The sequence below is a fragment of the Macrotis lagotis genome, chromosome X (assembly GCF_037893015.1).
Source record: "Macrotis lagotis isolate mMagLag1 chromosome X, bilby.v1.9.chrom.fasta, whole genome shotgun sequence".
NCBI lineage: Eukaryota > Metazoa > Chordata > Mammalia > Peramelemorphia > Peramelidae > Macrotis > Macrotis lagotis.
In genome coordinates, this window is record NC_133666.1 from 703,075,011 (window position 1) to 703,094,769 (window position 19,759).

The window sequence follows — 19,759 nt, forward strand, 5'->3', positions numbered from 1 at the left end:
AATGAGAAAAGTTCCATGTGTTCCAGCAGCTCTTTTTGTAGTGGCAAAGAACTGGAAATGGAGGGGATGCACATCAATTGAGGAATGGCTAAAGAAGTTATGGGACAGGGGAGGCTAGGTGGCATAGTGGATAAAGCACTGGCCCTGGAGTCAGGAGTACCTGGGTTCAAATCCGGTCTCAGACACTTAATAATTACCTAGTTGTGTGGCCTTGGGCAAGCCACTTAACCCCGTTTGCCTTGCAAAAACCTTAAAAAAAAAAGAAGTTATGGGACATAAATACTATGAAATATTATTGTTCAATAAAAAATCATAATTGGTTGGACTCTAGAGAAGCCTGGAATGAATTACAGGATCTGATGCTGAGTGAAGGGAGCAGAACCAAGAGAACAATGCACACATCAACAACACATTGTAAAAGGATCAATTATGATGGATGCAGTTGCTTTCAACCCTATTAGACCATCTATAGACAATGCTATCCCCATCCAGAGGAAGAAAAACAAAACAAAACAAAATCCTTCAGAATCCGATGAACATTTCATTCACTTAAAAAAAAAAATCTCTTAAGTATTTCTTTCCCTTAATCCTAATTCCTCATATGAAAATGGATAATCTGTAAATATGTTTAACACAAATGTGTAAGTACAATATTAATCTAACTTTTCTGATGAGGGGAGGGGGGTGGGAAGGGAGGGTGGAAGAAAATTTTGCAACTTAAAAATGTACATATGCATATGGATGAAGGTTGAAAAACCTTCACAAATAAAATATCAATTAAAATAAATCAATACCAATTTAAAAAATGATATTTGAATATGTTCATGGGAACTGACCAGATCACCAAGTAAAATATTGGGGATGGGGCAGGCAGGTGGTGCAGTGGACAGAGCACTGGCCCTGGAGTCAGGAGGACCTGAGTTCAAATTTGACCTCAGACACATAATAATTGCCTACCTGTGTGACCTTAGGCAAGTCACTTAACTCCACTGCCTTAAATAAAATAAAATAAGTAAAAGAAAAATAGTATAGGGTAGAATACAAGAGATCATAGGACGGAACTTTGAGAGACACTCACTGTCAATGGGCATAATGTGAATGAGGATTCAGGAAAGGAGCCTGAGGAGCATTCAGATAGGAAAGAACAATGTCCTGAAAACTTTGAGAGAAGCATCAAGGGGAAGAGGGTCATTAATAGTGGCAAGGGCTGCAAATAAGGCAAATAAGGATTGAGAAAAAGGCCACAAGATGTGGCAAATAAGATTGTTTGTAATTAAGACCAACAGTTGAAGCTGAATGATAGGGGGTTGGAAACTAGACTTTAGAGCTAAAAAGAGAATGGAAGAAGTGGAGGCACCATTTCTAGATGGCCTGAGTTTAGCCACAAGAGAAGATGAAATAATTGACTACTAGTAGGAATGAGCAGATCAAGTAAGGGGTTTGAGGATGAAGGCGATAAGGGTATGTTTGTAAGCATTAGTAGCCAGTGGACAGGGAGATTGAAGAAAGTGAGAGAGTGATGGATGGGACACCCTTCTAGAAGAGGTGAAATGGGATCATTTGTGCTTTACAGGGGTTTGTCTTGGTAAAGAGGATTACCTCTTCATGTGAGACAAAGATAATGAAGAAATGGTGGAAAGAATCCTAGTGATTCGAGATGGAGAAGGGGAAAGTGGTAACTCTTCAAATGGCCTTTTCCAGTGAAATATGAACCAAACGTTATTAGCTAAATTGGGTGATGGGAAAGCTTGATATGGGATTACAAAAGCCTCTGAAGTGAAAGGAAAGTGAATCAATTAATCAAAAGACTGCCTTGTTGCAATGAGAGCTCAGTGGAGATTATGTATCATAAATGTGTAGAGGATCCAGTCATTATGGTTTCTTCTATTTTTTACTCAGCAGCAGGAGAGTAGGAGTAAAGGTGATGGGAAAATCTTAAGAATGAGGAAGAGAAGGAGGTGGCACAGTGGATAGAGCACTGGCCCTGGAGTCAGGAGTACTTGAGTACAAATCCAGTCTCAGACACTTCATAATTACCTAGCTGTGTGGCCTTGGGTAAGCCACTTAACCCCACTGTCTTGCTAAAACCTAAAAAAAAATGGAAGAAAAGTGTAGCCAGTAAAGGACTTAGGAGGATGAAGAACAGGTTTTGTGGTTGTGGTCAAAAAGAGAGGTGGAATGACAGCCAACTGTGATCAGTTAAAGGATCCTTGGAGTTCATAAAGTAGTGTATATTTATGGGTAGGATCAGGGTAGGACCATCTCTGTGTATAGTTGCAGCTGGTTGTAAGAGATCATACAAAATCACAAGTTGAGGAACTAATAGGTTAGGGTGTTTGAAAAGAGCATTAATTTATATGATGAATTCCCCAAGAATTAGGGAAGAGTTGGGGAAAAGAGAAAGAGCATGAGAAAGGCACTGAATTCATTGGGAAAGGAAGTCAAGTTTCCTGGAGGTTGATAGTCTAACAGTGACCAAACCTTAATTGGGTGATTAAAATGAATCGACTAAAAGTCAAAGTAAAAAAGTTTACTGGTTGATGGTGTTAGAGATAAAGAGTTGAAGTGGCAGAAAGGACCAAGGAGTTATTTCAACTCCCCTGCCTTGACCAATGAGTTGGGGAATTATGAAAGTGTAACCAATACTAGCAAAGGTAGTCAGGGAATCTCTGTCACCAGCGGGGAACCAATCTTGGTGAGTCCAAGAACATGGGAAAAAAGGAAAAACCCGAAAATGATTGCTAATTTGTTGGTTATGGAGCAGGTTAGCTATGAATATACTAAGTCTGTAAGTCGAAAGATTCTAAAAAAGGGGAAAGGACCTACATGTAAAACACACACACACACATACACACATATGTCTATATATAGAGACAGCTAGGTGGTGTAAGGGATAGAGCCCCTGCCCCAGAGTTAGGAGGACCTGAGTTCAAATTTGACCTCAAACACATGAATTTAAACTGTGTGACCTTGGGCTAATTGCTTAATCCCAATTGTCTCATACAGACATCCCCAGTAAAATTTTTAAATATTTTAGCAGCTCTTTTTTGTGATGACAAAGAATTGGAAATTAAGGGAATGCCCATGAATTGGGAAATGACTGAACAAGTTGTGGTATTTGAATGTAATAAAATAATGTGCTATGAGAAATGACGAGTAGGCAGATTTCAGAAAAACCAAGACTTACATAAACTGATACTGAATGAAGTCAGCATAACCAGAACATTGTACACAGTAAGAGCAACATTGTGCCATGATCAACTGTGACTTAGCTCTTCTCATCAATATCAATGATCCAAGATGATTCCAAAAGACCCATGATGGAAAATGCTAGCCACACTTAGAAAAAGAGCTGATGGAAACGAAATGCAGGTTGAAGCAGATTGTTTTCACTTTTTTTCTCATTTTTTTCTTTTGTTCTATTTCATCTTTTATAACATGACTAATATGGAAATGTTATGCAGTTGCACATGTATAACCTAACAGATTGCTTGTTATCTTGGGGAAAGGGGAGGAGAAAGGAGGGATAAAAATTTGTTACACAAAACCTCTCACAAAATAAATGTTGAACATGGTTTTTACAAGTATATGGAAACTATAAAATACTATTAAATTTTTAAGAGATGAGTATTTAAAATTTGTTGAGGCTGGGGAGCAAAGGGATAGGAACAAGGTAGTGACCAGTGGAATATTGAGAATGGAGTTTAAATAATAGCAGCAGGGGATTCAGAACCATTGAATTAGCAAGAGAATAATGGGGCAAGAAGATGGTGATCACTGAGGAATTAGTTCAGGTGGCATATCATGAGCCATAGATGTTTATAGCCTTAGGATAAGGGATATTTAGGAAAGACTAGCATCTCTGATGGGAGAACTTGCTGAGCCCCTTTCAGGACTACTTAGCCACTTCTGATGTCCACCTGTCACCCAACTTTCACCTGTGACTCCAAGAAGCTGTAGAATCACAGAATCACAACCCAGTAAAACCATCTCAGCAGGTGAGCTAAACCAGGTTGAGGAAAACCAATGGGCCTCAAACTTGACAGTGAGCAAGGGGATGTCTACTCTAAGCATGTGAAAATTTCCCTCAGGAGAACGGAGAGATAAGAACAATTTGTCCCAGCAGTCCTAAAAGTGGATGAAGGAGGTGTTGTGGAGATGGGTCAGACAGAAGATTACAAGATCTTCCACTGCATCCTGGATGATTTCCAAGGCTTTTGTCCCACCACTGAATTTCAATGACTCTGGAAGAGGCTGATGACTTTGTGCAGCTCTATCTCACTTAAATCCAATTCACGTGCATGTTAAGACATTACCCTCATGATGTGGCTGATCCTCTTCCAAAAAAAAAGATGAACCCAACAGTAGCAGAATACACACACACACACACACACACACACACACACACACACACAAATATATTTATAGCTAGAGAGTGAATGGGGAGGGAGGATGCCCTGGATACCTAACTCTTTCGAAGTTCATTTTTGTTTTATTTCTCCAGTAATGCTTAGAATAAGCTTCTTTTGCCTCTAAGATCAGGGTTAACCAATATAGGACTTTGTCAAAGTTGGTAGCATGGTAAGAACAATATCTACTGGGGTCTCTGGAAACCTTGGTTAGGTTAGATCTTTCCCTAGAAGGAAAAGAATGTTTCACTGAAGCTTGATTAGCTTTAATGGGTAAAGTTCAAATCATGTTAGCATTGATGTGGCTTCCTAGTCACTTGATAGTATAAAAAGAGTCTAGCCAATGTGGGATGTGTCCTTCAGAATTGCTTGGTGGATTCAACTATCATCATTATGAAGATGATTCTCAGAACTACATATCTGGGCCTAACCTGTCTGTGGAATTCCAGTTTTGCAACACCACCAACCTTTTGGTATCTTGAACAATATGTTTAATAGATCTAAACATATCCAAACGAAAGCTGTTTTTTCCTTCCAAATTCCCCTTTATTATTGAGGGGACTCCCAAACTCCTAGTCACTCAGGCTCCTAAATTCAGTATTATCTTTGACTTCTCTCCTACACTCACTTCCTATGTCTATTGCTGAGTCTTGCTATTGGCTCTGGAGGAGAAAGTGAGGCTGGTGACTTAGTACAGCCTCCTCACTAAAATCCAATTCATGTGCTTGTCATGGCATCCCCTCCCTGATGTTGTGGTCTTCTTCACAATGAAGGACAAACATTATTAGTTACCACATTGGTGCAGACCCTCATCACCTCCACTTGGACTATCACAATGGTCTGGTAGCAGTCTCATTGCCTAATTTTACCTACTTATTCTCCACACAGCTGCCAAAGTGATTTTCTTAAAGCACAGGTCTGATCCCATCACTCCTACTAGTAAAACAAACACTAATGGCTCCCTATATGTGCAGGAACAAATAGAAAACGGTCTAAAATCCTTCACAATCTGTCCCTTTCCTATCTCTCTGGTCGCCTTATAGTTCATTGCCCTCCACGCTGTAATTCAGCAACACTAACATTTTTGCTATCCCTTGAATATGCCGCAGCATCCCATCAATTCTGTTTTTGCCCTGGCTATTCTTCCATGCTAGGGATGCTTTCCCATCATATCCATCTATAGGCCTATCTGGCTTCTTATAAGACAAGTCATATTGCACCTTTTTTTAGCTCTCAGTTCTCTTCTAACCCTTCCTCTCCAAGTTGCCCTCCAGTCCCTTCTCTGAGATTCCCTTCAATCTTCTATGTAAGTGTATGCATATATATATATATATATATATATGTATATATATATATATATATAATATACTTATATATGTGGAGATAAGATAGATACAGGTCTGTATCCCCATGAAATCATAAAAAAGGGGGAAAATCCACAAGTACAAAAATATTTCTAGCAGCTCACTTTGTAGTGGTAAAGAATTGGAAATGGAAGGTATGCCCTTCAATTAGGGATTGGCTGAATTGAATGTGGAGAACCATCGTTCTTTAAGAAATCATGAGCAGGCTGACTTCAGAAAAGCTTGAAAAGACCTGCATGAACTGATACTGAGGGAAGTCAGCAGAACCAGGGGAAGAGCAATACTGCGTGATGATCAATTATGAAGAATTTGCTCATCTCAGCAGTACAATAATCAAAGAAAATTCTAAAGGACTTGAGATGGAAAATACCATACGCATCTATCCAGTGAAAGAATTATGGAGTCTGAATGCAGACCAACTATACTGTTTTCTGTTTAAAAATCTTATTTTTTTGCCCTATCATGGTTTTTTCTTCCCTCTTGTTCTGATTATTCTTTTACGTGATTAATATGGAAATATATTTAACATAGTCATACATATATAAACTAAATCAGATTATTCACTGTCAAGAGGAGAGGGGAGGGGAAAGAAGAGGGAGAAAAATGCAGAACCCAAAATCTTATGAAAAAATGAATATTAAAAAATTTTTTAAAAGGGGGCAGCTAGATGATGCAGTGGATACAGCAACAGCCCTGGATCAGGAGGACCTGAATTCAAATCTGGCCTCAGACACTTAATACTCACTTAGCTGTGTGACCTTGGGCAAGTCACTTAACCCCATAGCCTTGCAAAAAAAATGAGAAAATAAACTTTAAAAAAGTAGCTCGTATTTATATAGAAAAAAGAGAAAGACTAGGTATTCAGTAGATGGTATTTAATCTCTTCCCATTAAAATATTACCATGTATGGAGAGAGTTAATGATTTGCCTTTCTTTGTATTTCCAGGACTTGGCCCAGGACTTTGTATTCCCAGTGCCTGGCACATGGCAATTATAAACATTTGATAGACTGAATGCCCCAGAGTCAGCATACCCTACCCCTGAAGACAAGATATACTTCTACTTAGAGATGAGGGAGCCTACATATGCTTGAACCACCATTCCATTGAGGACAGGCACCTTTTCCTGTTTCCATTTCCATTTCCAACATTTCCATTTCTTAACTATCAAATCACATTCAAACATTTTCTCTTTCCAATTTTGAATTGGGGTGACCAGCCCAAACAGAACGAGGCTTGGCCATTATAGTATTGATCCCCAAATGCAGGGTCCTTCATCTCTCAATTCCCTTTTATTCCAGGCGGAGTCTGAACATCCCTGTGAAGTTGAGGAAGCTCCTAGTCACTTTCTCAATTAATGATCATCTATAAATTTAGGGACTTAGGGAGGGATAGATTTGAGGAGGTCAAGGGAAAAGGAAAAGGTATAAGAGTACCACTTAGAAACCTGGACAGGCATGTGTTTCATCAGTGCCATGAAAGGGCAATGTGATCTACTTGGGAAAGTTCTCAGCATGGAGTTGAGACCTGATTCTAGCATCAAACAGTTGTGTGACCATGGACACCTCAATGTCCTCATCTCAAAAATGAAGATAAGAGCATCTACAGGTTCTGGTAAGGTTGCAAGCATATATGTAAGATTAGGGGCTCACCCCAATTTATCACAGACAACCCAGACATCCCAACTGAATCAATCAAAGGCAAACTAAGAATGAATAAGTCCTTAATTAATTTGAAAAAAATATAGGGACCTTGGGAAAAGACACCTCACAGGAAACATCTGGGTTACAAATCAAGTGTTTTCCATTGAGCAACATGGAAAATCAGAAGATTCTTTCAGAGTCAATTAATTAAGTGGCCCTGAAAGGGAATGACTCTTGGGGGGAGGGGAACTTTCCTCCCTCCCTTTCTATTAATAATGGTACTAGAGAGAACTGACTAGTAGGAGACAACAAATGGAGCTTGGAATAAAGAGTTAGATGCTGAGGACTAACAAGTCTCCCAAGAAAAGGGATCCAGCTATAGAACTGGCTAAGTTGTGAACTATGAAGTTCAGAAAACCACAATGTAGACCAGAGGCAGGAGCAACAGTGATTGACACACTGAGGAACAATTAGACACACATGAGGAAAGGTGGAAAAGGCACTAACTTCTGGGTCCAGCAGAGAGAGGCACATAAAGGGGAATTCATAAGGGCTTCAACAAGAGAGAAGACTTCTAATAATCAGGAGATCTGAGTTTCCATTTAATATATGTGATCCCTATACAGTGATCTTGCGTCCATTTTTTTCCTTAGGTTTTTGCAAGGCAAATGGGGTTAAGTGGCTTACCCAAGGCCACACAGCTAGGTAATTATTAAGTGTCTGAGACCAGATTTCAACCCAGGTACTCCCGACTCCAAGGCCAGTGCTTTATCCACTACACCACCTAGCCACCTCTATCTCACTTCCATTTTACTCTGCATTGGAGTTCATTCTGCCCAGGGAACTTATGAGATCAAAGGTAGAGAACATCCTTAGTTTTGGGGGGTTTATTTCTGTAATAACTGCTTTTGCTATACCTGCTTGGTAATACCCTTTCTTAAATATAATCAAGTCTGGTAATCCTACAAAGCTTAATATTACCAGAACCTGCAGCCCTCCAAAGTTACCCCTACAATTCTGAAAGGAGTCAGTCACCTTACGGAAGACCCAGCTAGACAACGCTCATGAGATTTAGGGAAATGGCTCCAGAAAAGCTGTTATATATGTAAAGGGCTTTACAAAATTTAAAACTTTACACAAATGTGAAGTATTATTATAAATATGATCTGGGGGTTCCGCTTTAGCTTAATTTTTAAAATAGTAGACTGAACTGCTGAAACTGGCAGAAATTCTTCCCACATTCATTACTTACATAAGGATTTACTAATCAAGAGATTTCAGATATGAATTCTCTGATGTCGAGTTAGTTGTGTGCTCTGGCAGAATGCCTTCCCACACTCATTGCATTTATAGGGTTTCTCTCCAGTATGAATTCTCTGATGTACAGTAAGATATGAACTGCAGCGGAAGGCCTTCCCACATTCCTTACATTCATAAGGTTTCTCTCCAGTATGAATTTTCTGATGCAGAGTTAGATGTGAACTACTTCGAAAAGCCTTCCCACATTCAGGACAACTGTAAGGTTTCTCTCCACTATGAATTCTCTGATGTAGAGTAAGGTGTGCACTATGACGGAAGGCCTTCCCACATTCATTACATTTATAAGGTTTCTCTCCACTATGGATTCTCTGATGTACAGAAAGTTGTGAGCTTTGGCAGAAGGCCTTTCCACATTCATTACATTCATAAGGTTTTTCTCCAGTATGAATTCTCAGATGCTGAGTAAGTTGGATACTATTCCGAAAGGCCTTCTTGCATTCATTACATTCATAAGGCTTTTCTCCAGTGTGAATTTTCTGATGTTCAGTAAGTCCTGTTCTTTGGCAGAAAGTCTTCCCACATTCAGAACATTCATAAGGTTTCTCTCCAGTATGAATTTTTTGATGCCGAGTAAGTTGTATACTCTGGCAGAAGGCCTTCCCACATTCCTGACATTCATAAGGTTTCTCCCCAGTATGAGTCCTTTGATGTACAGTAAGTTCAATGCTCTGTCTAAAGGTCTTCCCACAGTCCTTACATTTATAAGGTTTCTCTCCAGTATGAATTTTCTGATGGACAGTAAATTGTGTATGTGTGCGGAAGGCCTTCCCACATTCATGACATTCATAAGGTTTCTCTCCAGTATGAATCTTCTGATGTACAGTAAGGTCTGTGCTACAATGGAAGGCCTTCCCACATTCCTTGCATTCATATGGTTTCTCTCCAGTATGAATTCTCTGATGGACCGTAAGGTAGGAGCTATAACGAAAGGCCTTGCCACATTCAATACACTCATATGGTTTCTCGCCACTATGAATTCTATGATGTAGGGTAAGTTGTTCCCTCTGACGAAAGGCTTTTCCACATTCATTACATTTATAAGGTTTCTCTCCAGTGTGAATTCTCTGATGCACTGTAAGATATGAGCTACAACGGAAGGCCTTCCCACATTCTTTACATTCATAAGGTTTTTCTCCTGTATGAACCTTCTGGTGTACAGTAAGCTGTGAACTACTTCGGAAGGCCTTCCCACAATGATTACATTCATAAGGTTTCTCACCACTATGAATTCTGTGATGCAATGTAAGTTGTTCACTTTGTCGAAAAGCCTTCCCACATTCGCTACATTTGTAAGGTTTCTCTCCAGTGTGAATTCTCTGATGTACAGAAAGTTGTGAGCTCTGGCAGAAGGCCTTCCCACAATCATTACATTCATAAGGTTTCTCTCCACTATGAGTTCTTTGATGTAGATTGAGTTGTGAGCTCTGGCTAAAAGCTTTGCCACATTCATTGCATTTATAAGGTCTCTCTCCAGTATGAATTCTCTGATGTACAGTAAATTGTGTTCGCTTATGGAATGTCTTACCACATTCACTACATTCATAAGATTTCTTTCCACTGTGAATTTTCTGATGAATGGTAAGGTCAGGTTTACACTGGAAGATCTTTCCACATTCTTTACATTTATGAGATTTCTCTCCAGTATGACTACTCTGATATTCTGTAAGATAGGAGTTATAATGAAAAGCTTTGCCACATTCAGTACACTCATATGGTTTCTTGCCACTATGAATTTTGTGATATACATTGAGTTCTGAGCTCTGGCTAAAAGTCTTTCCACATTCGTTATATTTATGGGATTTCTCTCTGGTATGAATTCTCTGATATCCAAAAAATTGTGTTTGCCTGTGGAAGGCCCTCCCATGTTCATTACATTCACAGAGTTGCTCTCTGGTATGAATATTCTGATGTCGAAGAAATTTTGTGTTTTGGGGGAAGGCTAGGTCACATTTATTACATTTCTCTCCAGGGTGAATCTTGTGATGTTCAAAAAATCCTGTTCTCTGATTGAAAACCTTTCCACATTCCTGATGTCTATTTGTTCCAATATGAAGTGTTTGAGCCTGGGTAAGTTGTTTGCTCCCAAAGACAAGCTTTCCACATCTATTACATTTTGGAAGTGTCCCTTCAGCTTGATTTCTGTGATGGAAAGAAGTGGTTGAACTATGGTTAAAAATCTTTCCACACTTATTGATATTCAATAAGATCTAAATTATAATTTAAGAATTTCCCACATTAAATTTACTTAGAAAAATACCTACTTAAAGTGGATGATTATCTTTTTTCTGAGTCTGAACAGACTTTAAGATTCTTTATCAGGATATCCCAACAATAGACTGTTTCTGAAAGAAACTCTCTACTGTGAAAAAAGGACCTGACCAAGATTGAAGCTTCTGCCCTATTTATTACTTCCACGGCTCACTTCACTGGAAGTTTCGATTGCTTGATTTTCACTTGCCTGCAATGTCTTTCTTTATTGTTCTCTATCTGCTGCCTCTGTAACCTGGTATTACTTTCTGAAGCTTCTTCCAACCGAGAAACCCAGGGCCAATCCTTTGAGAGTTTTTCCTTAGATGATCCTTCTATAGGAATGCCAAGCTTCAGAATTGATTCTTTGGGTTCAGGCAGTATCTGAAATCCTGAAATTAAAACAAAACAATCATTAACTCTCTTCTCTCTTCAAGAGAAAGGAAAATACAATTAAATTGCTGAGTTCAAGAAAGATCAAGGAGGGGCGGCTAGGTGGTGTAGTGAATAGGGCACCAGTCCTTGAGTCAGAATCCATCCTCAGACACTTAATAAGCTGTGTGACCTGAGTTCAAATCCATCCTCAGACATTTAATACTTATTTAGCTGTGTGATCACGGGTAAGTCACTTAACCCCATTGTCTTAGGGGGTAGGGGGGGGGAAAGAAAGATCAAGGAGGTTAGTATAACCGGATCATAGACTGTATGGAGAGAAGTAAGGCAGAATAAGATTGGAAAGGGGGAGAGGTGGGTTAGGAAGGGCTTTAAAAGTCAGATAAAGAATTCTGTATCTGGAGAGAATGAAAAGACATGAATCTTTTCACCATGAATGCTTCCCAACAATCTGGTCAAGGCCCTCTCTTTTTCTTCCCTTCTCTCCTCTATTCTGAAGAGCTCACCAATTTCCATGTTTAACCATTTTCTTTATATCGATGGCTTCCAAAATATGTGGGAGTCTCTCTGCCTGGAAAACTCTCTTCCCACTCCTCTTCTCTTGTCTAAGAATCCTCAAGTCTTTTCAAGAATCAGTTCAAGACTTTTCCTCAATCTCCCAGTTGTGAAAGCTTTCTCTCCCAAATCAGGTTGTAATTTCTGAACTGTATGTTTCTTAACTAGTCAAGTATAAGCTCTTTGTGGGTAGGGAATTTTTGTATCCCCAGGACTTAGCATAGTACCTGGCCCATAGAAAGAGGAATTAAGAAGCCTAATGAGAAGGGTAAAAGAGAAGAATGTAAAAGCTGGCTTGAAACTTAACATAAAAAAAAAAACAAACTAAGATCCTGGCAACTTGTCCCATCACTTACCCTGGAAGCAGGGTAAACTAAGATCACTCCAAATGGCAACTTCAGTCATTTAATTAAAAGACACTTGCTCCTTAGACAGAAAGTTTTTGACAAATCTGGACAGTATACTAAAAAGTAGAGACATTACCTTGCTGACAAAGGTCTGTATCATCAGTGCTATGGTTTTTCCAGTAACAATATCTGGCAATGACAGTTGGATTGTAAGGAGAGCTGAGCACCATAGAATCTGTATTTTTGAGAAGCCTTTTTGCAATTCCTTGCAGAGCAAGGAGATCAAATCAGTCAATATTTAAAGAATAAATTCAAGCTATTCGCTGGAAGTTCAAATACTTGAAAACTTTGACCACAAAATGAGAAAATGGAATTTGTTAGAAAAGACTCTGATGCTGGAAAAGATAGTCCCTGGGGGGTCATAAAAAGTCATACCTTTCTGAATTTAATTGAATGTCCATTTAATGAAGCAGATGGAGTATTGGTTGGAATCAGAGAGATCTGAGCTCAAATCCAGCCTCATAATGTTGTGATTCTTACCACATCACTCCCCCAGTCTGCTTCAGTCTCCTCCTCAGTGAAATGAGGACAATAATGGCCCTGGTCACCCATCTGGTTCAAGACCTTATCTCCTTGTGCCGGAATCATTGCTTCAAGCCTCTCCCCACTCCATTTTATCCTCCCTTCAGCTACCAAAGGGATTTTACTCAAATGCAGGTCTCTCTATGTCCTCTCTCTCCCACATTCAACAAACTTCAATGGCTCCCTATGGAGAAGAGGATCAAATACAAAAGCCCTTTCTGACCTAGGCTCCTCCTACCTTTCCATTCTTTTAAAAAAAATTTATTTAAGGCGATGGAATTAAATGACTTGCCTAAGGTCATACAGCCAGGCAATTATTAAGTATCTGAGACCACATTTGAACTCAGGTCCTCCTGACTCCAGGGCCTGTACTCTATCCACTGTGCCCATCACTTAGCTGCTACTTTTCCATTCTTCTTACACCTTACTTCCAAATCTAGTGACACTTATTCCTGGTGCACACAAGATATTTTCTCTCAGCTCTGAGGTCTAGCTGTCCCACATGTCTTGAATGCCCTCCTTCCTCATCTCCACCTACTGACCTCCATGATTTCCATCTATAGGAAACCTTTCTTGATTCTGCTTAATTTTAGTGTCCCATTTAAATATTTCCTTTTTAATCCTTATTTGTTTGTAGACTTCTTCCCCTTCCCCACATATTTGTGTGTCAATGTCTACAGAGATATAATGGATTTGATATTGATACTGATTTGATGAGGGTATAAAGGAATACTCATCTGATGTAATTCTCTCTTGGTGATGTTGACAGGTCCCAAGGGTCCAACCTTTTCTCTGGTGTACCCAGTGACTTGCCTGCCTGATTCTCATTCACTCACCTCCACAGCTGCTCCTTGGGATGTGTCCTCTGGCCATCCATGGCACCTTTCCTTGCTCTAGCTGGTTGATCACATCTGGTTTGGAAACTGCAAGTCCTGCTCGGAGGAAATGGGAAAAAAGCTTGGAACACAGAGCTAGAATTCAATAGTAGTGCTTCTCTTTTTTGGAAGACAGACAGAATTAGAGGGAAACCCAGCAGATGGTACCCAGGTCCACCAAATGCAGTTCTGTGTTGTGTTCCCGGGAAATATGGGGAGTGAGTCACTAGAAAACAGAAGCCCCTGACGATCACAATCCACAATCCCTGCTAAGAGGATGGGAAACATCCACGGACAGAGAATAATGCACTGGGATGCTAAGAGAGAGCCTTGGACCAGAGGGAATAGGGAATGGAGGAGGTGTCATCAGAAGGGCATCACCACACTGCCTGCCCACAACCATACAAAGCAACTGGACCCAGGAGAGCTGATGAGATTCCAATATAAGTACAATATACAATACAATACAACAAATACAAGATAAAGCAATATAAGTATCCTGTCTCCCGGCCGCAACAAAAATAGCAATTTCTGATTAAATTGCTAAACAAATGAGAAACCCACAGCATTCAGAGCTTGGCACAGAATCAGTATTTAAAGATGTTTTACTGGCTGACTGACCGCTAAAGACCCTCCCCTGGGCAGAATCTGGATCCCAACGGAGTCTCCCTACCCAGGCCAACCAAGTTCCTGTAGTTCTCCAGCATCACCTCCCGGTAGAGCTTCTTCTGAGAAGGGGCCAAGCACCCCCATTCCTCTGGGGTGAAGTCCACAGCCACGTCCTTGAATGTCACTGAATCCTGAAACACCAAAGACACCTGTGTTTGCCCAGGGCTCCTGGAACAAGGGATGTATGTGGTAGGAATTGGAGGGAGCAGATTTTACATGATTCCAAGACAGCTTGGTGGTAAGGTGAATAGAACGCTGGCCTTAGACTCAAGGCGACCTGAGTTCAAATTCTGCTTCAGATAAGACCTGGCTGTGTGATCACAGATTAATCCACTTAGTTTCCTCATCTGTAAAATAGGGATAGTAACAGAATTTGCCTTCCAAGATTGAAAACACACAGTAGGTGCTTAAAAAATGCTTGTTCCTTTCCATCCCCCCCTCCAGTCAAGTTACAGATGAGAAAGCTGGACCTAAGAAAGGAATACAAATCTCCCAAGGGTGAAGGACCCTTGAAGGATCTCTTCAGCCCAGTCCTGAGTCAGGATCCATTCTGCAGCCCAGGGGGACCCTTTGAGACATCCCCCTGTGGGTAAGATTGGCTGAGTCCCTGGATGCCTCCAGCTCCTAGGTCCAGCAGGGCCAGGCTGACCTCCACCATCTCAAATTCACCAACACAAGTGAGTCTCCCTGCCAGCCCACTGCCCAGCCAGGGGCTCCTCACCTCTGTTCATTTATCAGGCCTACAAGCATTCTTCACATCCATCCCCTCCTCCCTTCTCACACCCTCAGTCTTTCTTGCCTAGACCTCTAGGTCTCATCACCCTTAAAGAAGCCTCCTTTGCAAAGATTATTACCTTTAATTTAGAAAAAAAAAACCCGTTCTCTTATTATGTAATTTTGCTATCTCTTCTACTTTATTGTTCTTCCTTAGGGAATGATTTCTCTCTCATCACATTCAGCTTAGCTCAATGCATACCATGGAAACACTAACAGAATGCCTTCTGTGGGTGGGGGGAGGGAAGCAAGAATAGGGGAAAAATTGTAAAAGAAAATAAAATTTTTCTAAAAAAAAGAAGCCTGGGGGCAGCTAGGTGGCGAAGTGGATAAAGCACCGGCCTTGGAGTCAGGAGTACCTGGGTTCAAATCCGGTCTGACACACTTAATAATTACCTAGCTGTGTGGCCTTGGGCAAGCCACTTAACCCCATTTGCCTTGCAAAAAGAAAAAAAAAAACTAAAAAAAAATAGTATCAAAAAAAAAAAAAGAAGCCTCCTTCAGTCCCACTTTCCCTCAGCCTTCCTCCTCAGGCCTGCTTTTCTCAACCAAGCTCAAAGAAAAGCCATCTGCTCTCTCCTTCTCCTGTGATCATCCTCACCTCTTTCTCCATCTCTGCTAACCATTGAGCTGCCTTGGCTGGATCCTCCTCCAGGTCTCACCCACTCCCTGTGGGCTGCCCCTTGCCCCTTGCCTTTCTCTGAACTGCTTTGTTTGGTCCCTTGGACTCATTCCTCTCTACGAAGTTGACTCACCATTGCCTCTTCTGCCCATGAATGGTCTTCCTACTCTTTCCACTAGCTGCCCTCTGAGATCTCATTATCTGGGTATCAGAGGTGGGTCACAGATGTTGAGGTTGTAGAACTGGCAGGCCAGAGGGTTTATAAGGACCTCATTGGGAACAATAACATGGAGAAGGGAGGAGAACATTAAGCCAGGTACTAAACTCCCAGAGAAAAAAACCTGAAATAATGCTGGGATTGATGACTGAAATCAGGATCTGGAGGACAGAGATGCCTAAGTGAAACTCCAAGAAGGAAAGGTTGTTGTGTGATGGGAGCCCAGAAAGGCCTAGAAATGGCAATGCCCATCAAGGACAATATCCTCTCCACCCTCCATCCTGACATGTGGGGTTCCAGGCCTGGAAAGGGTTGTGATGGGGGTGGCATTTGTGCTAGGGGAGGCAGGGTTTTACCAATGATAACATCTTAGAGTTGGGAGAGGGTCTAGAGGCACAGTGTATCCCACCAGCCTGAAGGAAGAACAAGCCACCTGGGAACAGCTCTAAAGTGAAGGGACATTTTCCCTAATATCCAGTTAAAGTGACCTTTCTGAAACTTCTATCCATTTGCTGCTCATTCACTGAGCATTTCTCATTGTCATCTCACATCACTCAAATCACTCACCATCTCCTCCTTCACAAACCAACAAAATCAACTTCATGTGATCCATTGGCTTCCATCCTCTACCTCCCCTCCTCTTCACGTTTAAACATCTGGAGAAAGTCATCGGCAACAGGGGCCTCCTTTCCTCCCTCAATTGCAATCTGAGTCATCCTCATCTGATCCTGTTCACACAACATCCTCACCTTTTTTTCAGTCATTCCAAGAAATGGCCAACAGGATTCTCTGTCCATTCACCGCCCTTCACTGTTCCTCATGATTGTGGCTGGTGTGGGCTCCTCTCATTTGGATCTGCTTTGAATAAATGACATACCAGTCTCAGGACTACACAGACAGCTAGAGAATGTCAACGACGGCCGAACTGAAGGAGACAGCCCATGCCTTTCCCAAAACTATCCTGACCTCCTGATTTAAGAAGGGATTTAGTTGGAGAATGGATTAGGGGGTCTCAAGAAAAATCAAAGATAGTCATTTTTTCCCAGCCCAATATTGTGAATCTGGCTCCCAGATAAAGGACCAAGGCAAGGACTGAGTAAAGGGGGCAGCTGGCAACCATGTCCCTGGGTTCCTGGCCTGAGATTCAGCCCCTGTCCTTCTGAGTCTGCAAAGCCCTCCAGCCAGCTATCAGAGGCCCGGGTCAAAGGCAGTATGGTAGAGCTCCAGCCAGGGAAAGCCTGCAGTTGGGCAGCCCATAATCAAACTGGGTGGGAGCTTGCAGAGCTTGGACCGAGGGGCAGTGTCCACCTTTGCCTGTTGGACCTGTCGGGTACATTAACAGTTTGATCGTGTCTACCCTGAATCTCCCCTGTGACCCTTAAAGTACACAGTCTGGAGGATGGTCAGAACTCTGGAAAATATGAATCAGATGAGTATGGGGCTCCAAGATTCCTTCTGGAAGCACCTAGAGTCTGTCATGAACAAAAAGTTCCAGTTGGGAGAAGAAGCAATTATGGAGAAAAGAGCCCCCAAGCTGTGAAGCCAGAAGAGCTCCAGAACGTCCACAATACCTTCCAGGGTAGGGGTGGCTAGGCGGCACAGTGGATAGAGCATGGGCCCTGGAATCAGGAGTACTTGAGTTCAAATCCAGCCTTGGACACTTAATAATTACCTAGCTATGTGGCCTTGGGCAAGTCACTTAACCCCATTTGCCTTGCAAAATCCTAAAAAAACCCAAATACCTTCCAGGGTAGTACCCAAAGAAAGGACCTGGTGCACCAGTGGTATGTAATAATTGCCTGTTGCCTGATCTGAGCAGTTAGATCTAGTGAAGAGGAAGAAAGATGAAACGGCTGACCTCTTCAAGGCCATAATCATGACAGCTGGGTGGCCCGATGGGATGCCCCCTTTCTGAAAAGGAATCTGTAGCAAGCCTCCAGAACCAGGAACCTGGAGTGGGGTGAATGCCTAGGAAGGAAAGGCAACAGAGGAAGGAGGGGCACCCCTCTGCGTCACCTTGGGGCAAGGGAAAGGAGGCTGGGGACGAGTATTGATTTGGGCCTGCAGTACACTGGGTTTTGGATGGCTGCCATCTCACTGCCAGTGCTGACTTTGTCATTTAGGCAAGTTTGGGGCAATGTTTCATCTCTACTATATGACCTAAAAGTCTGCACCTGAAAGGAAGCATCCACTAAGGCAAATGCTCTTGAAAAAAAGTGAGATGGGGGGCAGCTAGGTGGCACAGTAGATAGAGCACCAGCCCTGGAGTCAGGAGGACTTGAGTTCAAATCTGACCTCAGACACTTAATAATTACCTATCAGTGTGACCTTGAGCAAGTCACTTAAGTTCACTGCCTTGCAAAAACAAAAACAAAACAAAAGACTAAGAGTAACTCCCCAGTTGGTAAATGAACAGGGAAATTGCAAAGGAAGAAATCTGAGAAACCGACAGCAATAAGAAGAAACGTTCTAAATCACTAATAATTGGAGAAATGTGAATTAAAGGTACTCTGTTTCATCTCCTACCTATCAGGATCACAAAAATGACAAAAAAGAGAAGTGACCACTGTTGGAGGGACTGAGAGGAAAACATGCCCATTAAAGTGAAGTAGCGGGCTGATCAGCTTATTCTAGAAACCAATTTGGAAGGTCATTCCTAAACGTTGCCTCCCTTCTGAGCCAGTGATGCCAGTGCTAGAGCTTATCAAAACTCAAAATATCTTCTCACCAGAGTTTGGTCTTAGTTCAGCCAAAAACAAAATTTTGGCTTTAGTGTAAGTAGGCTAACCCTTCCAGAGGTTTGCTTTAAACGAGACCAACCGAAACGAAGGCTTAAGCAGTGTTTGGTACTATTTTTGTTATTATATCTCTAAGATTCAGAATAATTCATGAGTGGAGTCGTCTAATACTGACTCAAAGTGGGACAACAACATTTCTAGAGAAAGCAAAGAAATCATAACGCCGCTGAGGTCGCATCTTTTTTCATAACTACATGGATGGCCTCCTCCCTGGGAGCCGCTCCATTTGGGAGGAGACAAGGAGGGTCCCACACAAACAGGGGTGTCCGTGCCAGGTGAGAGCGGGTGACAGGAGGCAGGGGGCAGCTCCCCCACAGTCGACACTCCGGTTACAGCCTTCAGCCGGGCCGAAGCTGGCACTTCTGCCCTGGCCAGCCTGTCCTCCAGGGAGGTGCCAGGGCCAAAGCACCCACAGGGGACCAAGGCTTACCGCGACTAGGCCTGAGAGAGCGGGGTGCGCGGAGCCGGGTTCGAAGCGGGCATGAGAAACGCCTCGGGACGGGAGGCTGCGGGGCACCGGGCTCGGGGCGCGGGCCTCCACGGGGGGCACCGCGAGAACGCCGCCCCCTCGGGGCTTGGAGGCGGCGGGGGCTCCCGTGCCGGCCGGCCGCACTCGGGGGGCAGGCCCCGGGCCCCGGGGGCGCTGCTCGCCTGGGCCCGCGCCGTCGCCGCCCCCTCCTCCTCCGAGCCGGAGAAGGGCCGTGGGGGGCGGGGGCCCCCCACCCGGGGGTTCAGCCTCAGGACGCCGGCCCGGAGGACGCGGGTGCAAGCGCGGCCTCTGCCGGGCCGGCTGAGCCTGGGCAAGCCTGGTGTCGGGGCTCGGGGCCCGGGGCCCGGGGTGCGGGGGGCCCTGCCCCGCGTCGCCCCCTCCCCGCCCCGGCCCGCACTCACCGGCCCGGCCCCAAGGGCTCCGGCCCAGCTCCGGGAGCGGCGGCAGGGGGCGGG

At 42.8% G+C, this 19,759-nt stretch overlaps 1 protein-coding gene across 1 annotated transcript; it reads right to left on the reverse strand.

The window, feature by feature from the left end:
- Positions 1-719: 719 nt before the first annotated feature.
- On the reverse strand, positions 720-19,390 carry LOC141497087 (uncharacterized). The gene is made up of 6 exons (XM_074199675.1): positions 19,245-19,390; positions 16,766-16,871; positions 14,408-14,534; positions 13,696-13,791; positions 11,194-11,374; positions 720-10,874 (listed from the first exon to the last, which is right to left on the reverse strand). The coding sequence occupies exons 2-6, from the start codon at positions 16,811-16,813 to the stop codon at positions 8,693-8,695; spliced, it is 2,634 nt and encodes an 877-aa protein (XP_074055776.1). The 5' UTR covers positions 16,814-16,871; positions 19,245-19,390; the 3' UTR covers positions 720-8,692.
- Positions 19,391-19,759: the final 369 nt, after the last annotated feature.